Source organism: Botrytis porri, assembly GCF_014898465.1.
Source record: "Botrytis porri strain MUCL 3234 chromosome Unknown BPOR_016, whole genome shotgun sequence".
NCBI classification, from domain to species: domain Eukaryota; kingdom Fungi; phylum Ascomycota; class Leotiomycetes; order Helotiales; family Sclerotiniaceae; genus Botrytis; species Botrytis porri.
This window is the reverse complement of record NW_024066090.1, coordinates 1,126,106-1,149,229: the sequence shown is the minus strand read 5'-3', so window position 1 is coordinate 1,149,229 and position 23,124 is coordinate 1,126,106. Positions and strand designations below refer to the sequence as shown.

At 42.1% G+C, this 23,124-nt stretch overlaps 10 protein-coding genes across 10 annotated transcripts; 6 read left to right on the top strand and 4 right to left on the bottom strand.

The window, feature by feature from the left end:
* Window positions 1-437: 437 nt before the first annotated feature.
* Window positions 438-860, top strand: EAF01_010540 (uncharacterized protein; the record flags this gene model as incomplete). The annotated part of the gene is made up of 3 exons (XM_038918797.1): window positions 438-495; window positions 558-682; window positions 756-860. The coding sequence occupies 3 exons, from the start codon at window positions 438-440 to the stop codon at window positions 858-860; spliced, it is 288 nt and encodes a 95-aa protein (XP_038766022.1).
* Window positions 861-2,047: 1,187 nt separating this feature from the next.
* On the bottom strand, window positions 2,048-2,860 carry EAF01_010539 (uncharacterized protein; the record flags this gene model as incomplete). Its single annotated transcript, XM_038918796.1, has 1 exon — window positions 2,048-2,860. One exon carries the CDS (start codon window positions 2,858-2,860, stop codon window positions 2,048-2,050), a length of 813 nt encoding a protein of 270 aa, XP_038766021.1.
* A 299-nt stretch (window positions 2,861-3,159) lies between these two features.
* On the top strand, window positions 3,160-4,796 carry EAF01_010538 (uncharacterized protein). The gene is made up of 4 exons (XM_038918795.1): window positions 3,160-3,245; window positions 3,301-3,347; window positions 3,420-3,792; window positions 3,867-4,796. The coding sequence occupies exons 1-4, from the start codon at window positions 3,227-3,229 to the stop codon at window positions 4,595-4,597; spliced, it is 1,170 nt and encodes a 389-aa protein (XP_038766020.1). The 5' UTR covers window positions 3,160-3,226; the 3' UTR covers window positions 4,598-4,796.
* Window positions 4,797-6,202: 1,406 nt separating this feature from the next.
* On the bottom strand, window positions 6,203-7,828 carry EAF01_010537 (uncharacterized protein; the record flags this gene model as incomplete). Its single annotated transcript, XM_038918794.1, has 2 exons — window positions 6,203-7,597; window positions 7,724-7,828. 2 exons carry the CDS (start codon window positions 7,826-7,828, stop codon window positions 6,203-6,205), a joined length of 1,500 nt encoding a protein of 499 aa, XP_038766019.1.
* A 2,479-nt stretch (window positions 7,829-10,307) lies between these two features.
* Window positions 10,308-11,677, top strand: EAF01_010536 (uncharacterized protein; the record flags this gene model as incomplete). Its single annotated transcript, XM_038918793.1, has 3 exons — window positions 10,308-10,350; window positions 10,406-10,576; window positions 10,632-11,677. 3 exons carry the CDS (start codon window positions 10,308-10,310, stop codon window positions 11,675-11,677), a joined length of 1,260 nt encoding a protein of 419 aa, XP_038766018.1.
* Window positions 11,678-12,318: 641 nt separating this feature from the next.
* Window positions 12,319-13,089, top strand: EAF01_010535 (uncharacterized protein; the record flags this gene model as incomplete). Its single annotated transcript, XM_038918792.1, has 1 exon — window positions 12,319-13,089. The coding sequence occupies one exon, from the start codon at window positions 12,319-12,321 to the stop codon at window positions 13,087-13,089; it is 771 nt and encodes a 256-aa protein (XP_038766017.1).
* Window positions 13,090-14,054: 965 nt separating this feature from the next.
* EAF01_010534 (uncharacterized protein) lies at window positions 14,055-14,844 on the bottom strand (the record flags this gene model as incomplete). The annotated part of the gene is made up of 4 exons (XM_038918791.1): window positions 14,055-14,105; window positions 14,187-14,299; window positions 14,361-14,507; window positions 14,595-14,844. 4 exons carry the CDS (start codon window positions 14,842-14,844, stop codon window positions 14,055-14,057), a joined length of 561 nt encoding a protein of 186 aa, XP_038766016.1.
* A 1,980-nt stretch (window positions 14,845-16,824) lies between these two features.
* Window positions 16,825-17,964, bottom strand: EAF01_010533 (uncharacterized protein; the record flags this gene model as incomplete). Its single annotated transcript, XM_038918790.1, has 2 exons — window positions 16,825-17,630; window positions 17,682-17,964. 2 exons carry the CDS (start codon window positions 17,962-17,964, stop codon window positions 16,825-16,827), a joined length of 1,089 nt encoding a protein of 362 aa, XP_038766015.1.
* Window positions 17,965-18,912: 948 nt separating this feature from the next.
* On the top strand, window positions 18,913-20,326 carry EAF01_010532 (uncharacterized protein; the record flags this gene model as incomplete). Its single annotated transcript, XM_038918789.1, has 2 exons — window positions 18,913-19,056; window positions 19,109-20,326. The coding sequence occupies 2 exons, from the start codon at window positions 18,913-18,915 to the stop codon at window positions 20,324-20,326; spliced, it is 1,362 nt and encodes a 453-aa protein (XP_038766014.1).
* Window positions 20,327-20,974: 648 nt separating this feature from the next.
* On the top strand, window positions 20,975-23,117 carry EAF01_010531 (uncharacterized protein; the record flags this gene model as incomplete). Its single annotated transcript, XM_038918788.1, has 4 exons — window positions 20,975-21,133; window positions 21,220-21,280; window positions 21,333-22,219; window positions 22,283-23,117. The coding sequence occupies 4 exons, from the start codon at window positions 20,975-20,977 to the stop codon at window positions 22,823-22,825; spliced, it is 1,650 nt and encodes a 549-aa protein (XP_038766013.1). The 3' UTR covers window positions 22,826-23,117.
* Window positions 23,118-23,124: the final 7 nt, after the last annotated feature.

The following is a 23,124-nucleotide window of genomic DNA, read 5'->3' as shown; positions in this document are numbered from 1 at the left end:
GACTTCATTCTCTCATGATAATGTCTCCGTTCGAAGAACAAATTACTGTTATAATTCCATTTTTGAAGAAATTTCACAATCCAACAACTTGAAAATTGAGAATAATCTGGGAATCTGTAAGCCAGATGTGAATTTCATACGGGGATAAAGTTTGGCATAAGTCCTCATCATCCATAATCTTTCAACATTTGTTTCCCAAGACTTCTCGGGAGGATGAATCTGAAAGAAAACAGCTTGAATCATGAATACATGCTTGATGAAACCTCAATGATATGATTGATGCACTTCTTGAATAAATTGAGAAAAGAACAAAATCAATGTGGATGGATGGCTTACTAAGCTGAAATTATTAGCGTGAGTTCTGTTGACCTTACTTCCAAACCCCCCTCAATATCCAAGAATCCAAGATCCCCATCAATACATATTCAAACGCAATCATGACAGTAACTGAAGCTGTAAAGTCCGCCATTGGACTTGCGGGTAGCCCATCTACAAGTATGGTTCCTTGCCCCTCTAGATACTACTTTATGACAGACGGAAGCTAACACCCGGTTCAGGCGCAACCAGAGAACAAATGAGCGAAGCCCGATTACCCATCGCATATCGTGATGGATGCGCCGGTCTATTGATTCCCCTCAATCGTTGTCGGCAGGAGGAATACTATCTTCCATGGAAGTGTGAGGTGGGTTTGCGGGTCATTTCAGAAGTACTGGGGTATCAAGAACAAGGCTGACATTCGGTATTTCATGAAACAGCAAGAGAGACATTCCTACGAAAAATGCCAATACGATGAATTTAAAAAGAGAGTTGCAAAGATGGACGAATTGAGGGAGGCTAAGGATGGTGCAAGAAGCAATTGATATGGGAGGGACGATCATGAATCAATGGATGTGTACATACGGCATGAAATGGAATACAAGTTTGCATGATAATCAGTATGGACCAAGCATGGTGAAAAGGATTATTTACTCTACAGATTCTGGAGAAATGTATTGCATGGCTTCAATTGTGTCTTTTGGTGGTTTCGACATACCTGGGGGTTCGGCTTGTAATTCACGCACTTTCACATCGGTTCTTCCTCGGTTCTTCAGATTGCCATTTAAGTGGTTACGCTCTTCTTAGGACTATGCTGCTGCTATGCGCTTTGAGCTGAAGTGTATTCATAGTTGCCATAGGCACGAGGCTCTACTCACAGAACATGGAAACCCACCTGAAACGTTCATTAACTGACTATCTCGGAGTCGACTTCATCATCAAATGGAGGTCAGATGCACATGGACTCGTACTCTTCGTGGGTACGTATGAATACAGGTAGGGCATCATATATATATATGTGTGTGTGTATGTACATATTGATCTTTGTTCCATGATGTCTATGAATCATGTGTTTATATGGTTCTGAGCGCCGGCCATGAGATTGTAAACAGACACGTTGACTAATAATTACAGAAGGTAGTCTTGGTATTTCATAAACATGTCAATATCTTTCCAGTAATGCATCCCAGAATGTAGCACAAGACAAGAGAATTTGGATCACTACTTACTTCGCGCGAACCTACCTACTGATTGATCCCTTCATAGATTTACTTCCCTTTCCCTCAAGCATACCTACCATTCATCCTGCTAGCGAGTCAGCATGACAAATCACAAATAGCAGGTAAATCGCCATGATATCTGATTTGCCATCCCATGCTGGCCTACGATCCAGAGGAGTATCTACTCTTTTGAAGAAAAAAACATACTCACAAAGCTAGTTCAAGAAAATGGCTGGCTCAGGACCGTCTTATCCAAAAGCTCGACTGCCCACTTGGGTTCTATGAGATCAACAGAACTCCTTCGTGACCTCATCATTCCACTGGGTCGTTTGAGTCTGTGATTGCTGTACTGAACAAGCTAGTATGGATCTACGATATTTCTATCTTCTCGCCAGTCTCACAGTCTATAAATAAGTCACAAAAATCTTGTTGGAATTGTTAATTTGCTGCCAGGTCTAGTCGATTTCAAGAGTGCGGTGTCGAAGCTATCTGTTCCGGGAAGTCAGTGTCCGTTAGCCACTTCCATTAGGCAATGCCTTCAAATTTGCCTCCAAGTATACAACACCGGCTTTGACGCCGTCGACAATATATACTCGGTTGGCATCCTCTGGTCCTAATTCTTCTACGATTGCTTCTCGGACTATGTCGTCCATTCCTGCCATTCCTGCACACCCTAGGCAAACAATAGAACAATCTCTTCTTCCAACTAATCTTTTCACCGCTTCCTTCATTTTGGTGCTGACAATCTCACCATCGACACTATGAAGCTCGCCAGCAGTGAGACCTGTAGTCTTTACTCCTTTGAATCTTTCACAACTTTCTCCCTTTTGAGTTCCCAAGAAATCTCTCACACCTGCCCCCAACACTTCTTCCCAGTATTTTCCAGTACTCACGATTCCAAATCCTTCCTTGTTACCATCATTATCACCCAATCTTTTTCCGTTGCCCTGCGACAACAATCCCAAAGACATCATCACGCTGGCCTCAAAAATGCCTGTCACGTGTACATTTGGTCTCACTCTCTTCTGGAGTTCCGTAACCAATGGATGAACACTGTAACAGGCTACCAGAAATGCATCATATTGATCAAGAGTTGATGTAAGGTCTGAGAGAACAACTTCGGTAGAGAGGATTGCATCCTCTTCATTGTTGATGGACGGAGGACTTGGAAGTTGAGCTGTGTAAAACGAAATTTGAACCTGAGACGAATCACTTATTGAAGAAAGTAGAGTTTGCAGGCCCTCGGTCATAGACTTGGAAGAGTTTGGATTTATGATGAGAAGCTTTCTGTCTGTAAGTCTCTTGGGTTTGATATTGGTAGTCATATTTGTGATAAGGGTAGGTTATCCCTCAACCTTTGTTATTCGTACGTACAATTATAAATGATATAGCCTGCAGGTAGGATTTGGGTGAAATATCTACCCTTATTTGCCTCTTAAACGGGCTCAACAGTAGATGTGGTATACAGTAATCAGAGACAAAAATTAAGAAATTGTTCACTCTAACAATCTTTGGACTTTCTCCAACCAGCTTTGTGAAGTGAAGCGGGTTCGGCGGGGAAGCTTAAGCCTCGTTACGGCCATACATTCCGACCTCAACCGCAGCGTCGTCAGAATCACCAACCAGCTACACCACAACTCTAACCATTTCATACCTAGATTCTACAATTTGATCTGCCACAGTCTGGAATTATGGCAGAACCACCAATAGGTAAACTGAAGTTGTTTTACTCTTTGGATTATACATACTGACAATAATCGCATAGTCCTCGATGGAGGAACTGGTTTCCTGAAAGTCGGATACGCAGCTCAGGTATGTGGCATTTTGGACTGTTCAGGATGGAAGCTATCTAAATGCCTCAGAATTAACTTTTTGTAATTTTAGAATTTCCCAGAGTTTCAATATCCTTCCATTGTCGGTCGACCAATTCTGCGATCCGAAGAAAAGGGTGATGATGGCATGGTCATCAAGGACATCATGTGTGGTGATGAAGCTGCCGCAGCGAGGACAATGCTTCAAGTCTCATATCCTATGGAAAATGGTATTGTCAAGAAATGGGATGATATGCAACACCTTTGGGATTATACGTTTTATGAGAAAATGAAGGTCGATCCTACTGGCCGGAAGATTCTCTTGACAGAACCACCAATGAACCCCTTAAAGAACAGAGAACAAATGTGCGAAGTCATGTTTGAGAGGTATCAATTTGGAGGAGTCTACGTGGCTATTCAAGCTGTTTTGGCTCTATATGCACAAGGTACTTTCATTCTCTCAATGGCGCGACGAGCGGTGTGCAGTGTGTAGGACATTGTGTGTACTGATTGTCGATAGGTCTCAGTTCTGGAGTTGTAGTCGATTCTGGAGACGGAGTTACGCACATTGTACCAGTTTACGAATCAGTTGTTCTCAACCATCTTACTCGTCGTCTTGATGTCGCCGGTAGGGATGTTACACGAAACTTAATTGCTCTCTTATTACGTCGCGGATACGCTTTGAACAGAACAGCGGATTTCGAAACTGTTCGACAAATTAAGGAGAAGCTCTGCTATGTTTCTTACGATCTTGAGTTGGATCAACGCTTGAGTGAAGATACAACTGTATTGGTTGAAAGTTACACTCTACCTGATGGGCGTGTGATCCGGGTTGGAAGTGAACGTTTCGAAGCTCCTGAGTGCCTCTTCCAACCTCATCTCGTCGATGTTGAACAGCCCGGTATTGCCGAGTTCCTTTTCAACACCATTCAAGCTGCCGATGTCGATGTGCGGTCCTCTCTTTTCAAAGCTATCGTTTTATCTGGCGGTTCATCTATGTATCCTGGTCTGCCATCACGACTCGAGAAAGAATTAAAACAATTGTGGTTAACAAGAGTTCTCGGTGGAGATCCTGAACGCTTGAATAAGTTCAAGGTCCGAATTGAAGACCCTCCTAGGAGGAGGCATATGGTCTTCTTGGGAGGAGCAGTGTTGGCAAATATTATGGCTGATAAAGAGAACATGTGGATTACAAAGCAAGAATGGGAGGAGCAAGGCACAAGAGTATTGGAAAAGTTGGGACCTAGATAAGAGTAGATGAGAGGAGTTTTATGGTGGATTGAGTCATTGATGAATATGAATGCATTGCGTGGGATAGTCTTTCTTCTATCATATGGAATCAAAATTGCTTTTTGTGTCTGGATATCTTGGTGAAACAGACAACTTCTCATTTTGATGTGACTTGTTTAACCGTCACAATAATAACATCACTTTATGATCTTTATGAAGACTGTTTGCATTCGATATGGAGTTGCAGTTCGATGATTTGTTGATGATAGTTTCCACTGATCGACAAGTGCTTTCTTCACGACCTGCTTTCCAAGTTCCAACAATACCTTGGTATATATCATCAATTGAAAGGAATGTGGAAGTAACTCTGGCAACGTAGTTGTACTGACATGTGGTAATCCTTACATCTCCTTGGACCCTAGTCTTGCGTCGATATTAAACGATCTTACAATTTTCCGTCTCATTCAACCTCGAAGCATCTATCAGGCTGTCTGAAATGAAATATCCCAATGACCATGCTACCCCGTCGCATGGTATACTACAAGGTTTTGCCAAGTGGCCGGAATACTCCCATTGCCTACGATATTGGCAAGATGGTGGGTTGATGTCGAGCCTACGTCGCCGATTAACTCGGTATCTTCTGGACTCTTCAGGGGCCACTGCGGATGTACACTACTAGATACTTCGTGTAATTCGCTTATAGGACAAAATTTCATGCCCTTGAGACTGGTTTCGTGCAGTCTGAGTGACGTGGGTGCTGCGTCAGATTTGAGTATCTCCGCTAGTTTTTATAACTGAAATTTATACATCCCTACGGCGAAGGGAACATTCATTTTCGAGATGTGCGTTCTTCTGACATTTGAGATTGAGTCACTGGGGTTCAAGACAGATGACTGGCGGTTAATGTCATGAGCACTGCTCATGCTAGGGCTGTAGAGGTCGCGGCTTTGGTGGAAAATTCGCAGGAATATAGCTCTTGACCACTCTCTCATAACGAAGAAATCAAGGAGCTAGATAGTCACAATAAGCCGAGGTGTGAATTTGTGCTCCGAGGATTTATATACACACCGTTTGTTCTTGTGGCGGATTTTTAAACACAATTAAAGCATCATAGGTATAAACTGTTCAAAAAGAGACTCTCAATGTCAAACTTTGCAGACGCTAAGATACAAAGGTTCTCAATGACATCCAGCCTAATTCCCGGCTTTGGGCATTCTAGACATACAATTTAGACTCTGATAGTGCATTGAGGTTGGTTTCGCTTGATTCTACATATACTCAAGACCTTTTCAACGATTTTCTGACAATTAATTCGGCTGGAATCGAAGTGATACCGCAAAATCTTGAAGCATCGAAAAGGTATGTGGGTGGTGACATTGATAGGGAAAAGCAAATCACTTAGTGATGTCTCCAAAGAAGTCGAAATGGAAAACCGGCACATCAAGCAGAGAATAATAAATGGTGAGTGATTACAAGTCCGACACCAACTATACATTACAGCTTCCGCTTGAAAATAAATTGTGAATCTATGTGAGAAATTATCAACACTCAACGCCGAGCTGATACTAATATCATGATACGTATCCTACACTAATGACAATAGCTTGTCTATTGTCTCATTCTAATTCAATCAACTCTTCTCAGCCTTCCCCAAACTTCATCGGCATCTTTCTTGCCTCTGGTCTCAGGCACTTTCCAATTAACAAATATTCCGCACAATACTGCCAACGCTGCAAATATAAAGTACACCCATCCCACACCTCCTAGAGCTTTGTTCAAGCTCGAGTTGATTATGGGGAAAAACTGGGCTACTAGAAAAGTAGCAAGATAATTGGCTGCTAAACCTACACTTTGCGTTGCACCCACGGCCTCTGGACCGACAAATTCTGATGCCATCATGAAAGGAACAGGACCAAGACCTGTGGCGAAGAACGTCACGAATAGGATGACTGAAATCGCAGAGAGAATTTTGATTTCCCAACGAAGGGATAATGCTAATGAAAGAGACATGGTGCCCATGCCAGTTATGGAAAGGAGAAGGCATGCTTTTCGACCAATTTTATCGGCTAATGGAGCACATGCGACAGTTGCAACAAGATTAACTATCGAAATGAGAATTGTGATAATGGATGAAGAGACCGGGAGAAGGCCAGACAAGAGTGATACGGAATACATGATAATACTGTTGATGCCACAAAGTTGTTGAGCAAACATAATACCAATGACGGCAATGACTGCGGGTTGATAGAAAGGATCTTTGATGACTTGGAAGAATCCAACATTGGGAACGGATTTCTGTGAGGATGACTTGCTAGCAACAGAGTCTCTTCTAGTCAGCTCTGGGTCAAGTAGAAGACGCTCTTCCTCCTCTTCGGACGGCTTATTGTCCCAGTGTTGAATCTCTTCCTCAATGGAATAGTCATGCCCTCTAATTCGCTGGAGAGTTCTCGTGGCTGTTTGAGTGTCTTTGTGTGCGGCAAGCCATGTCGGGCTTTCTGGAATGAATAACAGCCCAACTCCTTGTAGCAATCCAAGTCCAGCTCCGACTGCTAGTATCATTCTCCACTTCGACCCTCTACTCAAATAATAACCCAGAACCTGAGTAAGTAGGATTCCTACATTCGTGGTAATTTGTGTCATCGATCCAAACAATCCCCGTTCTTTAGGTGGCGCAACTTCTGAAATGTAGATTGGCACAACGACAGTGGATGCTCCAGCACCAATACCTGAGAAGAACCGGCCAATGGACATCATTGGAACTGTGCCGGCGAAGATTTCCAAAATTGATCCTAGCATGAAACAAACACTTGTAATTCTCATGGCGAACAATCTTCCATAACTTGTCGACACGGTACCACAACCCAGTGCTCCTAATAGTCCACCTAAAACGAATAGAGACGAAAGAGCGGCAAATTCGGCTTCGGTCATAGGGATACATTGTGGAAGTCCAGTACGAACAGTTGATTCGGCGTGGCTTTGTTTCTTGCATGTAATAACATCTTGCGGAGCATTTAATTCAGACTTGGAGAAGAACTTAAGTTAGCTATTGTTGGTAGAAGTGACAGATAGGTAGTATATGACGACATGTATGAATGTATGCCATGTGCTAGTTTCTGTCATGAGCATGAAAGCCATGCTATTACATACCAGATGAAAGCCAAATTGTAGAGGTCCAAGGGTTGAGATGAATATGAGAAAAAGTAGATAGGGAGTGATATCCTGAATACATTGTCTCATGCCTCCTGAGGCCATATCGAACTCAGTCCAAAATGTATAAGAAGTCAATGAGAACAATTCATGCGTTGCAAATGAATGGTAAGGCTTGTGAGGTTTGTTAAGATGTGTACAATATGGCCTGATATATTTAACCCTTATCAAGTCTGGAATGCTAGTAGTAGTTTGCGTTGGCCCGATAGTTGTGAATCAGGAGCTTTGTGTTACATTGTGGTTTGCTGTAAAGTGTCGGTAGTGAGACAACAGGTAGCTAAACATTGAAACGTTATGGAAGTGTGCTGATCGCGGCTACATGTACAGACTTATAGGACAACGTAATGGGAAAGCACAAATTCACCCTCAAATATATCAACTTCAAAATTCAATCAAAATTCCAATTTCAATCGAATATCATTTCAATCAACATATTGGATTTTTTTTTTTAAAAAATATAAAAATATATTTGAAAGATTTAAATGAAAAAAGAAAGATTTGAGCTCGAAAATTCAATAGTATAATTCCTTATTAATAAATATTTTAATAGGAAATTATAGAATCAATTATTAAGACTTTAATTTTTATTTCTTCTATTCAATTTCTATGGTTATATAAAATACTTATACTTAAAAACTATAAACTTCAATTTCGAAAGAATTCAATAACAATTCAAATTTTGATTAAATTATTAAAATCACTCTATTTGGTGTGAAATTGTGCTTTCTTTTTGCGTGTCCCGTGAGTCTGTGCACCCACTAATAGACTCGCTAATATAGATATTATCGATAAAGATTGATGTTTTAATGTGAAAACTACTTACGAAGTAACTTCTTCTACACAGATATAGGCATTCTTTCTCCTCTTTCTCTCTGGATCTACTAATTATCCTACCAATTCTTTTTGATCCCTCGAATTCGATAGTGATTACAGTTGTTGTACATCATCAATTAATACCTACCTAGTACTTCTTACTACGTTAGTCTATGACTACTGCCCTTTCAAAAGCCCTACTCCCTACACCCTACACCGTCCCCCCCATTTCTGCATTCTTATTATCCCAACTTGGTGGTTCATACTACCGCACCCCGCTCAGAACGACACAAGTTACTTTACAAGAATAAGGACCTGCGAAACCAGAACAAACCAAGTCTTTCGGTTGGACATACGGACATTTCGGATACCTGTGAGAACGTGGAAGGAATTGTCGATAACAACGAATGCTTACAAGGTATCTGCATCTTACAAGTGACAATCCACCTGCAGCATCGCCTCCGAAACACCAAAACTGCCAAATCGTCCTTCATCTCCCAAGTTAGTATAGATCTAACTTGTCTTTACCCGTTGATTCAAGAGGCTTCCCTCTCTAGGTCATCTCATCTGACCGCTATCTCCGAATCTCGCCCTACAGTTTCCCTTCCATCTTTGAGTATTATTTGGGGGTTACATCTCAACCGTTGAAAGACGCAGGTGCACAACTATCTCGTGTGACGCTATCATCGCTGTATCGAATCACCGCAGATATTGCCAATCATCATTCATTCATCATTCCATTGTCAGCCCCGGGGATTCCCATATCACAACACATCACATCGCATTAGCTACATGACAATTACATATCTTTTTCGTTTAGGTCATCTGAAATTGTTTCGTCTAATCGTTCGAGATTTGTAAATTTGATCGGCCGACATGTGTCTCGTCCTTCCATGCTTTTACTAAGACCTTAACTCACAACTTTCCTTTTCCGGAACTTTTGATATCAAGCGCGTCTCATACTATACCTCATAGCGTCTTACATACACATTGTACGATCAGGTAGTCTTTTTCGCGGCAATTTTGATCATCTTCCCCGATACGAAGCTAATTTTGAAGGGGGGATTCTTTGACACGCTTGATGCAACCGACTGTACTTACAACCTGCATCTTACCGACCCTGCACTACTGCAAAGCAGTATTACGCTACCTGCTAGCTATTCACACCCACACTCACACGCGCATTTGAAATATTCCTATTGCTATTCCCCTTGTTTTGCCCACATACGAGCTTGTCTAAGATTGTCTTGGTTGGGAGATTTACAGATTTCGATGCCCACTGAATCTGCATGCTAATCAAGCAAACCCAAGCCGAAGTACGCCGCCCCCGCCGTACGCACACGCGTTATCCACAATAACAATAATGAGCCTGACATCTAATCCACCGTCATCCGGCGGCCCATCCTCGATCTCCGCATCTAGAACCCAAATAAAAAGATCTGTTCAAGCTGTTTTTGAAGGTAATGTATATATATGGCTTTTTTCTTCATCACTCAAACATTATTACTTAATACATTGAACATTTTTCGTTTGGTTTGCTACTTTCCTCATCAACAGAGGCATATCCTATCAAAATCTTCGTCTCTGATCGGCACCTCAATAGCTCTTTCCAATATGGTTTGAAAAACTCTGATCTCTTGCTTCATCAAACATCAAATCATTGCATTTATCGTTTGATTTTCTGTTTCAAATTAAGTTATATCGATTCAATATGTATCCTACAAGAAGACCTCCTCCGTTTTACACCCCTAGTAGTTCGTTGTTATCCTACTTAAATTAGACTTTACAAAACTAACTGACAAATCCCAGGTACAGCTGAAAGATCAACCAATCCTAATTTGGGATATCAAAGTAAAGTCCGAGTTATTGATCGATATAAAGTCATTGGTTTCATTAGTTCTGGTACATATGGACGAGTTTATAAAGCGGTTGGGCGAGATGGACGACCTGGGGAATTTGCCATCAAGAAATTTAAACCGGGTGAATAGAGATAAATCCACATCAGCAATGTTGATTATAGACTAATATATCCTAGATAAGGAAGGAGAACAAATTCAATATACGGGCATTTCACAATCAGCCGTTCGAGAGATGGCCCTATGTTCAGAATTGAGTCACATGAATGTCATTCGACTCATTGAGATTATTCTCGAAGATAAGTGTATCTTCATGGTTTTTGAATATGCCGAGCATGACCTTCTTCAAATTATCCATCATCATACCCAACCTACTCGCCATCCCATTCCTGCTCCAACAGTTAAATCCATAATGTTTCAACTTCTCAATGGCTGTCAATACCTTCATGCGAATTGGGTACTTCATCGTGATCTCAAGCCCGCTAATATCATGGTATCTTCTGCGGGAGAAGTGAAGATTGGCGATTTGGGACTTGCTCGACTTTTCAACAAACCATTGCATTCTCTTTTCTCTGGTGACAAAGTTGTAGTTACGATATGGTATCGAGCTCCGGAACTCTTACTAGGTTCAAAGCATTACACTCCGGCCATCGATATGTGGGCTATTGGGTGCATTTTTGCGGAACTCCTTTCTCTCAGACCAATCTTTAAAGGCGAAGAAGCGAAAATGGATAGTAAGAAGACGGTACCATTCCAGAGGAACCAAATGCAAAAGATTGTCGATATAATGGGATTACCAACAAAGGAAAAATGGCCACATCTGGTACACATGCCGGAATACTCACAACTTTCCACTCTCTCAGCCAGTGGACATGCAAAAGCCGGGTACTCAAGTTTGGAGAAATGGTATTACCAAACTATAAATTCATCTCCCACCTCGGCTCCAGTATCGAATTCGAGTTTGGGTGGTGAGGGGTATAAACTATTGAGCAGCCTACTTGAATATGACCCTGAAAAACGATTAACAGCGCAAGCAGCATTAACGCATCCATTTTTCAGTACAGGGGATAAGGTTAGTGCCAACGTCTTTGAGGGGGTCAAAACAGAATATCCGCACCGGAGGGTTAGTCAAGATGACAATGATATTCGAACGGGAAGTTTACCTGGCACAAAGAGGAGTGGATTGCCGGACGACTCAAGACCAGCGAAAAGATTAAAGGAATAAATCCCGAAACATCATTTTTTATATCTATGCAGCGTATCAATCTTATCAATTGAACAACATTCTTTGAGGATCTCAGCATATGGCAGGGTTCCATTGTAACAATGGTACCTTCGGATCCTTAGATCGGCAGGGTTCGAATTTCAAAAGTGTAAAACATTGAGGGGTAGGGAAATCACGAAAAAAATTGCACAGCCACAATGCGAGTTTCTTAACTCTGCCGGCAATTTTTGGAGGGATTCCCAAGCGAGCACTTCATTGGCATGAATTGATATAATAACTCATATCAAAATTAAGTTTCGAAAATTGAGCATAATGACGGGAAATGCTTCGAATTATTTTCCCGATGATCATCATATGATGACGATGACGAGGGGCGTAATTGGGGCGGTGTCGATTGAATAAATGTAGCAGAAATACCTTATAAGACTTATTCGTCTCATTTGATTTAAGAACTTGGTAGTATTATCATTTCGCCGTTGGATCTCTGATTTCGATTGAGTCAGTCCAAAAAGGACTGTCAATTGCGAGAATTCCCCATTTGGTGGCAGTCAATCCCTCAAGACGACCATTCTAGTTGTCCATTACCCTTTGAAGGAATCGGATTCATCGTAGTATTCCAATCTGCATCTCAAGCTTTCAGGATGCGTCGGCCCTACACCTTCACTCGCACGTCGTCTTCTCATGCTCGCTACAATCCAATATACGAAGAAACAGAAGCTAAGAAAGCCGAAGCCAGCGAGCAGTCGCGATGGTCATTTCCATTCTTCACATCCGATCAACCCACAGGATACGAGAATGTAAAACCACAACCACGACAATCTAGTTCACCACCTCCTCGTACATCCGGCACTTTCTTTGCAACAAACCACAATACTTATTCGCCAACAAATAGCACAGATAACATTTACGATGCAGCTGAGAAAGCCACCAAACCTGCGAGTGACCAAAGAAAGCGGTTCTCCTTCCCTTCTTTTTCTTTCTTCAGAACGAACGACAACAATGGCGATGCCCTTGAAGTTGATGATGACTATGATTACCGGTCTAACTCGTTCAATGATGGAGAGAATCGGACTGATCCATTTCTCGACCCTGTAGACAACTCAAAGAAAGAGAAGAAGGAGAATCAGAAGCAGAAGCAGAAACTCCCTACATCAGCTAAAGATCCCGACAACAAGAAGCCAGCTAAATCCTGGCAAGAACGAGGATCGGCTAAGAGAACAGAAGCGAAAGAGGAGAAAGAGAAGGCCAAGGAGCGAGAAAGGGCCCGCAAAAGAAATAGCGGTTTAGGGTGGGCAAAATCTTGGTCGTTTGGAGGTGAGAGGTTTGGGGGAACAATTTTGGCCGATGGGAGTGGAGTGAGGATGCCAATCTTCAGATGTAAGGGTCCTTGTGGGTTGGCTTGTGGGTTTTGATGGTCTCTCGTTGACTGTATATAGAATGGGTACAGGTCGTATCTGGGAAATGAGGTACTGAAGGATTTGAGGGGACATGGCGGTGGTCGGCGGCGAATGGAGTTCAAGTGCTTAGCTATTGTGAAAGACAGATATCGACAGCATAGAATATAGACGAACATCTCATCTGCAACAACCAGAGCACTTGGAATTGTGACCATACTGAGATTCTGACCACAAGTCCGATCGTAAGTCACTGCGCAAAATTCGAGATTTGGCATCTGTACAATAGCTAAAATTACAAGGTTCTGATTTTTGTAGGTATGATGGTGATTTTTTCTACTTCGCTCAAGGTCTCAATTCAGCTCCGCTCTGCCTTGCCATTCCCATGTCCTAAATCCCTTCGGCACTCGCTTAATATTACAACTTTCTTGTTTTCCTTTCCTCCTATCGTTCTAGTTTCCCCTCTCTTGAGCAGAAACCTCAGACCTGCCTCTCCACGTCGCGCCACCTGATGGAAGAATGGAAACAAGAAAGAATCAATGGTGAATTAAAGGATAAGGAAAACGCTTGGTATCGTCGCCATCCTTGTAGGTAACGTACATATGAACAACCTCCCCATATTAAAAAAACGCAAGAAGTGCGCATTGGTGGATGCGCAAGTCAGAAATTAACAAAGAGAGATATGAGGAAATCCTGAGATTAGAGGATGGTACGAGATGTAATCGGAGATAGGCTGTTGGAAATGACGAGATGACAGTAATGAGGAGCCGTAAGGAGTTAAACGTCGTGAACGAGTAGATGTGACTCAAATGAATCGATATGGCATGCTACCGAAAGCCAAATATTCTGTCTAGGTATGCATATTTCGTGGAGGGACATATTTTTGGAGGATGTATCGTGTAGTCTGGGGTATAAAGCGGCGGTGAAATCTAATTAATGAGAAATGATATTATGCGTTTTGTGTTGGATTGTTAACGGCACTATCATTTTGTTTGTGGAGCAGGTCTTCCTTCAATTGTTTTCGAAAGCCAAGCCTGATATTCAACGTCAGCGTAGTCACAAAATCATCTGCGATGTGCCAATTGATGCATGGCATGAAGGAATAGAAAACATACCAGTCCTTCCATTAACCCCTCACCGGTAGTGGCACAACTTGGTACTACGAACCAAACCTTGTTCCTCAGTTCGTTCAACTTAAGTTGTTCCGTGACCTCGGGTGGCTTCATGGCTTCTCGATTGTCAGCTTCTCACCTGCAGTAAGATTGTAACCATTGAACTGTATCACTCACCTCCAGCGATATCCTGCTTGTTCGCGAAGACTAGGAGTAATGAATCTTGCATTTCTCTGTCATTGATAATGCGATGTAACTCTTGTTGTGCCTCTGCTATGCGTGCTCTGTCACTGGAATCGATCACAAAGATAAGTCCTTGGGTACCTATTATTTTGACGAATGTCAGTTGAAATCTGCTCTGACTCGTATATTTCAGATCAAAAGATGCTCAGTAGACAATCGAGTACATACCACTGAAGTAATGTCTCCATAGAGGTCTGATCTTATCTTGTCCACCGACATCCCAGACATTAAATTTGACATTCTTGTATGTCACCGTCTCGACGTTGAATCCAACAGTAGGAATTGTCGTAACATCTTGACCCAACTTCAATTTGTAGAGAATAGTTGTCTTTCCAGCAGCATCGAGACCTAACATCAACAGGCGCATTTCCTTGGATCCGAAGATCTTGCCCATCATTTTAGAAATCGCTCCTCCCATATTGACAGAATTTCAGATGTGCGAATGATGTGTACGATATTAATTGAAGCGTGGGCAATTCGAATATTGGCACAGAGTCGGGGGTGATTTAAAGGGCCTGCGAGGTTTTGCTAGACGATATGTGTGTAAAATAATGCTTGGAAAGGAGTGACGATGGAGCGATGAAAATGGATGGTAAAGTTCCAATGCAAAGATAATCAGATCGAGGTGTACCAGACCAAATGAATTGAAAATGGACGGTCCAATTTTGGGGGGAGGGGGAGGGCTTTTATTACAAGGCGAGGCTGAAATGATGATTGATGGTTGCTGAAGAAGAGGAGATGGAGTTGAGACTTCAAAGGATTGTCGCTTGGTCTCTTCTCTGGGTTCTAATTAAAGGTGGAGGACAGAACCTGTAAAGATGGAGAGAGTGTTAGCAAAGTCGCGTAATGATGAGAAGAAGCGGCTAACAATTAATCGCGAAAGCACTTGTGGTGCCAGTATTGGCTTTTTAATTGAAAGGAAAGAAATCACCTTGTCGAGGTATACTCAGTCGAGGTAAAGGAATGGGGAATTGGAATGAGAAGTAATAGGAGAATAATACAAAGTATAAAATGTTCAAGGTCTTTGACATTCGAAATGATTTTCCTTCCCGGTATTAACCTTATCGCTTTGCCAGGTAGAGACGTACTCGGTAGTTTGAAACGGAAGAATCAAACAATACAATGGAAAAAGAAAAGGTAAAGGTAATGAGGGATGGTATCTTTTGAATCTTGGAGTTGAAACGAATATCACCAATGTTAGAGATTACTTCCAGTGGTGAACAGTGATAGGTTGGTTCAATTAATCCAAGAGATGAAGTGAACACTGAAGATTGAGGACAGGACTGAGGACAGGACTGAGGACAGGACGAATAAGGACCAAGAGCTAATCAGAACTGAAGATTGAAAAATGACTTATTAAGAGATAATTTTATTGTCATTGTTACTACTATTATTATTATTATTCTTATTATTACTCCTCCCCACCTAATCGTACTCGAAATACTTTCATGATCGATCCATCAACCATCAACCATCAAGCCCAATTCCCATTTCCAACGTTTGTTTTGATTTTAAGGGGAAATGTAAATTAGGTAGGTACGTGCACCCGGTGGTGCTTCAGAACGTGATGAGTAATCAGTCCGTCTCTTAGAATTACTTATATCTCCCTCTCCTCCATGCCAGCCATCACAAGTCAAACTGTCAATGTACTTGTGAAGCTTTCTGCCTGTGTGGATTTTACCATATCTGATCTCACAAACGGCTGAAGATTGTTCAAAGTGAACTTGAAATTGGGAGGCTAAATTGTCGGATCCCATTATGGGATGAATCAAATTTGTTAAGGGGTACAATGTGTTGAAGTCTACCCAGGGAACACATGTTTATTACTCCGTAATGAGTGTGTAAACGAGATAGAATGGTCTAAGCATATGGTAATGTTCCTCTCTATTACACAATAACATCCGTCTTAAGTATCGAAATCACCCCGGCTTGATGAGGCTATTCGGATGATACTCTAAATTGAGTACCGGATTTCTAAACCATGTGGATGAGGGGCACAGTTTCGCTGCTTTCCGAAAAATGAGACATAAATATTAAATGCTTTGAAATTGGTACTTGAATTAATTTTGTCTGCTTCAGTGCCGAAAAGTCCAGTACATCGTGCTACACCTTGCGAACACCGGATGGCCCTCTCCGTAATCTAACAAAACAAAACGCCCAGTTACAACAAACTTGTGTCCTGTACACCACATTTGTGGAGAGTAATGATATAGCCACCATAAACTCCATCTATCCCATGTAAGATATCAACTGTCAAATGCTTTTTGGGGTATCCTTATTCCAATACTCCTGTACCAAGAGAGCTCCACAGAAGAAGGGGAAAAGAAGTAACGCCAGATAACCCACCAGTGCCTCTAGAGTCCGTCCTTTGAAGAAAAATAATGCCTGTACTGCTATCCTAGCCTGAATGATCAAGAACAAATCGCCGTTCGACTTCCTTTGTAGAATCTTCATCTCCATCAAATATCAACCTAACCCTATTGCCATCGTCAAGCATTGCTTTAACTTCCGCTCGGTAAAATGTGGTCGTCTCGGGATAAAGAGCGAGGACACGCTTTCCAACTTCGTAGGGTCCAAGAATGACGTCGTCTGGTGGAATTGGGCACATTGAAGACGCGGAGGTAAGGATTGAGGATTTATTCCCTTCATCAGGAGCCACATCTTCAACTCTGTATCTGCGACTCTTGCCATCACCAATAACTTTTGCAACCTTTCCTTGAATCCAATCCGTTTCAGTAAAGGGAGAACCAGGTCTCGGCTTGAACGCCACCTCTTGTCCCTTGGAGAATTCGATTTTCTTTGTGCCACTAGTACCAGAAGTTGTAGATATATTATTAGTATTAGTACCCGCAATACTACCAGTATTAGCACTAGTACTAGGCTCTTCATTCTCAGATTTCCTAGAAACATCTTTCCCCTTCGGAGGTAAACTGCTGGTTCTGCCATTTCCCATCTTTCGAACATGTTTGTTTTCTGCCGGAGAAGGAACAGGAGAGTCGGTAGATCCTACATCATCGGTAACACTTGATCTTCCATGAGATTCGCGGGAATTGGAACCTCGCTCTGCTTCGTTACCTTTGATCAAGGCTAAAAGTATCGACAGTTTTTCAATAGTTTGTCGTAGGGCTACTGCTGTAGACTCGGAGACTTTCACGCCTTCTCGAATTTGTATGTCGAGCTCTTCTATTGCGGCCATGGTAGGTGCTTCAATCTCATCAACACCAAACATCGTTGCGGATCAGAATCCATACTCACGTAAACCAATCTTTATTTGTTCAGCTATAGCGGTTTCTTTAGTGATGATGGCTTCCGGGATATTTGCTTCAAAGATTCTCTCGTCTGCTTTGATTTTGGCTAGAGCTTGAGTGATCTCGCTCCATAAGGCTATCTCTTCACCCCTCTCATGTGTTCCGGAGCGAACTCCACCACGCGCTTGACGTCGACCAGCAGTTGAGGCAGACATTATCTTTTCGTGGTACCCGTCTGTCAACTTAAGTTCATCGATCAGGGTCCGGCTTTTTCTATCTTGCTTAGACATGTTTTAGCAAGAGACTCTCAGAGTAAATAACAATGAACCAAGAAAATAATGATCAAAAGTAAATAATTATAAACATGTCATCCCAACTTTTGTACATGTTCATAAGAAGAAGATAGAAGCCAAACATCCAGGATCGTGGTGACTTACTTGGGTTGTGGGTATTCTGACCCGCACCTACTTCAAATGAGGAATAAGTCGAGCGTCTGATCGTGCAATGGAAGCTACAAATCAAAATTGAATTGGAAGTTAAATATGGCAATTGAAAACGCATCAACAAGGGGTGGAAAGAGGGGATGAATGGTGTGATAGAGTAATGTAGAGCGTAGGTATGGCGGCAATAGTAGAAATGGGTGTTGAATGTTGTGAATGAAGGATACTAGGTAGCACGAGGCTTTAAGTTCGGAGTAAGAGTAGATAGGACCCTAGTAGACGACTACTGGAGCAGAGATATTAAAGAACTTGTTAAAGATTAGGTAAATCCTTGGTTTCGATTGGTCAGAATGCCACAGAATATTAACAATAACAGTAGACGCTAGCACAGAATACACATACCAATGCCAATAGATACCTGTCCAGGTACCCACGTAGGATTATGTACGAAGTAGGTATGTGTGCGGGTATGTGTGTACGAAGTATGGAGTAGAAGACAATCAATCGATAGGGAATTATTAGATAATCTTCAAGATCAGCATTTACTTCAGCCTTGTCAATTAACCTATAACAATTGGTCGGTGGAGTTAGCGCGGGGGTTGATTGAAGTTGGGTGACGTGCAAGCTATGATACTGAACAGAACTATTCTGGAATACACACTCCATACTCTTCCTCAACAGTATTTGCCAGCATCAATGTCACTTACTACAACGAAGTAAAGAAGAATCGATTTGTCAAATATCCCATACTACGGATCCAACAATCTACACCCATTAATTACTCTCCCCATAGCCACAATGCAAGTTCCGTTGATTAGGCTTCAATGCGGAGTCAATAGCTATGATTGGGGTAAGGTAGGGAATGATTCAGCGGCTGCAAAGTTTGCTGCTGCTACACCTGCCGATGATTTTTCAATTCAAGAAGAGAAGCCATATGCTGAAGTAGGTAATTCTTCGTATTCATGTACATAACTTTGGAACTCATTCTTCATAGTTGTGGATGGGAACACATCCTTCAAATCCTTCCAAGGACCTTAGCACAAAACGAACACTCCTCGATCTCGTTCAAGATAATCAAGCACTCCTATCTAAGGATGTCAGTGATAAATTCGGCGAAAAGTTACCATTTCTATTCAAAGTCCTTTCGATAGGAAAAGCCCTCAGCATTCAAGCGCATCCAAACAAAAAGCTCGCGGAGCAATTACATCAAAAGGACAGCAAAAACTACCCAGACGATAATCACAAACCTGAAATGACAATTGCCATCACACCTTTTGACGGACTCTGCGGATTTAGACCTCTCGCAGAAATTTCGCATTTTCTCTCAACAATTCCATCATTGAAGAAATTAGTTGGGGAGTCCGAAGCGGAAGAATACCAATCCGCTGTCAAGGGACAAGAAACATCGGATGGATCAGAGGACGAGGAGAAGAATAAGAAAGCGCTGCAAAAAGTTTTTACTGCATTGATGAACGCAAAGAAGAAAGATGTTGAGAATGCCAGTGAGGAATTAGTTGCTTCAGCGGAAGAAGAAGGGGAGAATTTTGCCGGAGGAGGGGGCCCATCAAATGAAGGAAACGAACTCGCAGATCTTGTCATCAGATTGAACAAACAATTTCCAGGCGATATTGGACTATTCGTACAGTTCTTCCTGAACTACGTCAAACTCGAAGTTGGAGAAGCAATGTTCTTGAAGGCGGATGATATCCATGCATACCTGAGTGGCGATATTATTGAATGTATGGCTGCATCCGATAATGTAGTACGAGCTGGTTTCACACCGAAATTCAAGGACGTCGATACTTTGACTTCGATGTTGACTTACTCATATGCGCCTATCTCTGAACAAAAGATGGAACCAGTGGATTATCCATATGCCACTCTCAATGCGACTGCATACTCTTCTGGATCGTCAGCGACACTCTACGATCCACCTATTGCAGAGTTCAGCGTGGTGAAAACTGATCTTAAGAAGAAGGGAGCAAAAGCAACATTTGAACAGATTGCCGGCCCTAGCATATTCATCTGCACAACTGGAAATGGTAAGATTAGTGTCGGACCTAAGGTCGAGGAAGTTAAACCTGGGTATGTCTACTTTGTTGGAGCTACAGCAGAGGTAATACTTGAGGCCGAGGATGAAGAATTCACCACATTCAAGGCATTCTGTGAATTGCAAGGCAAAGAAGATGCGGATGGAAAGGAGAAGCTCTAAAGCTTAATCGAGAGGACGGATATATCCAAGCAACGACTTGATGAATGAAATAAGGTTTCTCTCCTTGCATATTTGGAAGGATTTCTGCAATATATGGAAATCAAAAAGCCATTCCTTTTCAGGCAACTTGATCCGACCGACAGTAAAGCTCGTGAGTGATTCCTGAGCGTCCCATCTAAGTTTCTAACTTGACATTTGTTTAATCTTCATTGCAATCTCAAATGTTTGACTTTATCTTGTCTCATCTCTCCCTTTTATCTATGCCTACAATCCTTATCCCACCTTTTGAGTTCATGTTGTTAGTCAAGACTCATAATCGATCACAAGCTTGGATCACTTCTTTTCTTACGACTGGGGGTTTGCAAGCTTAACTTGATTCTCACATCCTTCGTTCACTATCGCTAAGTCAATAACTCCCCCAAATTGGCCAATCATGGATTACCCAAATGAATTCCCCAGACCTTCTTATCGGGAGGCTGACAGGACTACAATCAGTCAACTTGTAATGCTGGCAGGTGCATAAGAACTCGGCGATGCCGTCTAGAATTACATGCAGAGTCTGTATGATAGTCATTTGTTCTTCAAAGCATCGAATCTATCTCTCTCAGAAAACTATTGTAATTTAAATTCATGCGTTTTTGAAGAGCAATGGAAACTGATCCAGAACTTTCGATTGGAAGACAAGCTTCCAGAGTCTCCCGGGCAGACCAACATGATGAACAGGAATTGGCAGAGTTTGGATACAAACAGGAATTGAGGAGAGACTGGGGTCTCATGCACAACTTTGGAATTTCTTTCAGTATCATTGTGAGTCAAGAGTTGTTATGTGAAGCATCATCAATGCTGCAAACGACCTTGTCATCTTACAGGAAGTTTTACTGATATCGCTTTAGTCCGTCATCACTGGAATAACGACACTATTTTCTTATGGCTTGATCACTGGTGGTTCCGGAGGTACGTGTCTTTTATGCTCTTATTCTGCGTCATGGATCTCTGACACAATCAGTCATGTCTGTTGGATGGATAATTGTATTCGTATTTACTTTCAAGATTGCTTTGAGCATGGCAGAAATTGTCTCTGCTATACCTACAGCTGGTGGACCATATTATGGGGCAGCCCTTCTTGCGCCGAGGAATCATTCAGCTTTTGCGAGTTGGATTGCTGGTTGGTTCAACTTCCTCGGTCAAGTTGCCGTCACTACTGGAATTAGTTTCGGCCTCACAGGTCTCATCTCGACAACTGCGACAATTAAATCATCATATGTTCCAAGTGCCCCAAGAACGATTGGTATCTATGCAGCTGTTCTCATTTCTCATGGTATGGTCAATATCTTTGGTGTTCATGTATTAAGATACCTAAACAACACATCTATTGCCCTTCACTCATTGGGCGTAACTGCAATAGCTATTGCTGTTCTGGCAAAAGCCCCTACGCATCAAAGCGCGAAGTTCGTTTTCGCCAAATTCTACGACGGAACAGGTGTAGATCCAAGTCCTGGGTGGAATGTCAGAGCATCTCCAGCATATGTGGCTTGTTGTGGCGTTCTCATGGCTCAATACACGCTCACTGGGTTTGATGCATCAGCTCACTTGTCTGAAGAAACTCGAAATGTGTCTTGGAGTGCACCCATCGGTGTTATTTCTTCTGTTAGGTTTTCTGCCCTCTTCGGATTCTTCGTTATATTGAGCTTCTTATTCAGTATTCAAGATTTTGATAACACGATTGCAAGTGATTATGGACAACCGGTCATTCAAATTTTCGTTGATATATTCGGAACAGATGGAGCGGTTGTGCTAATGTGTCTGATTATGATATGTGTCTGGCATTGCGGGCTCTTTTCGATGACTTCAAACTCAAGAACGATGTTTGCGTTTGCTAGAGACGGTGGAATTGTAAGTTTTCTTTTTCTTTTTCATTCTTTCATTGACTTCTAGTCAATGCCAACAACATAATAGCCGGAATTTTTTCACAAAGTCGATGATCGGTTTCAATCTCCTATTCGAACGGTTTGGCTCGCAGCAACTCTTGCTCTCTGTCTAGCACTCCCATCTCTTGGCTCCACTGTAGCTTTTGCCGCCGCGACTAGTATAGCAACCATTGGTCTGTATATATCATACGGTACCCCTATTCTAATTGGTCTTATATACTCAAAGGAGTTCAACGCTAGGAAGGGCCCATTCAATCTTGGAGTCATCTCAAAGCCGGTCGCTTTCATTTCTGTATCCTGGATAGGATTTGTTACAGTATTCTTTTGTCTCCCTACGACCAATCCGGCAACAAGTCAAACTGTAAACTACACCGTAGTGGCCGTGGGAATTATTGCTACCGGGGCGTGTGGAGCGTGGTTGGTTTCGGCCAGGAAATGGTTTGTGGGACCTATGGTGGAGATTGAGGCTGCAGCACGCTTGGGTATAAATCCCGAAGAACCTGGTGCTTTGGAGAGAGCGAAAATCGATGGTAAGATTGATTTACATAGCGGCGTAAAGAGCACAGATTAGAAGCTTGAATGGGGGGAGATGTCAGACGCAACCCAAAGAAGATGCGACTATACAAGGAAACCCAGGTGTAATATACTGCATGTACGATATGCGGTACATCCGAACTTCTGCAGTATTGACACAGGTAACTCGGAATTGTTTCGGAGAATACTGTAGTCGTTCTGCACCGGACCATCGAGGATGTGTGATGAGAAACGAGCAGATAAAATCCAGATGCCTTTTCCAAATTGACCTCATTATACTTTGCATTCGAGATCAGAATAATTACGAGTTATAACAGAAAGATAATATATATGATT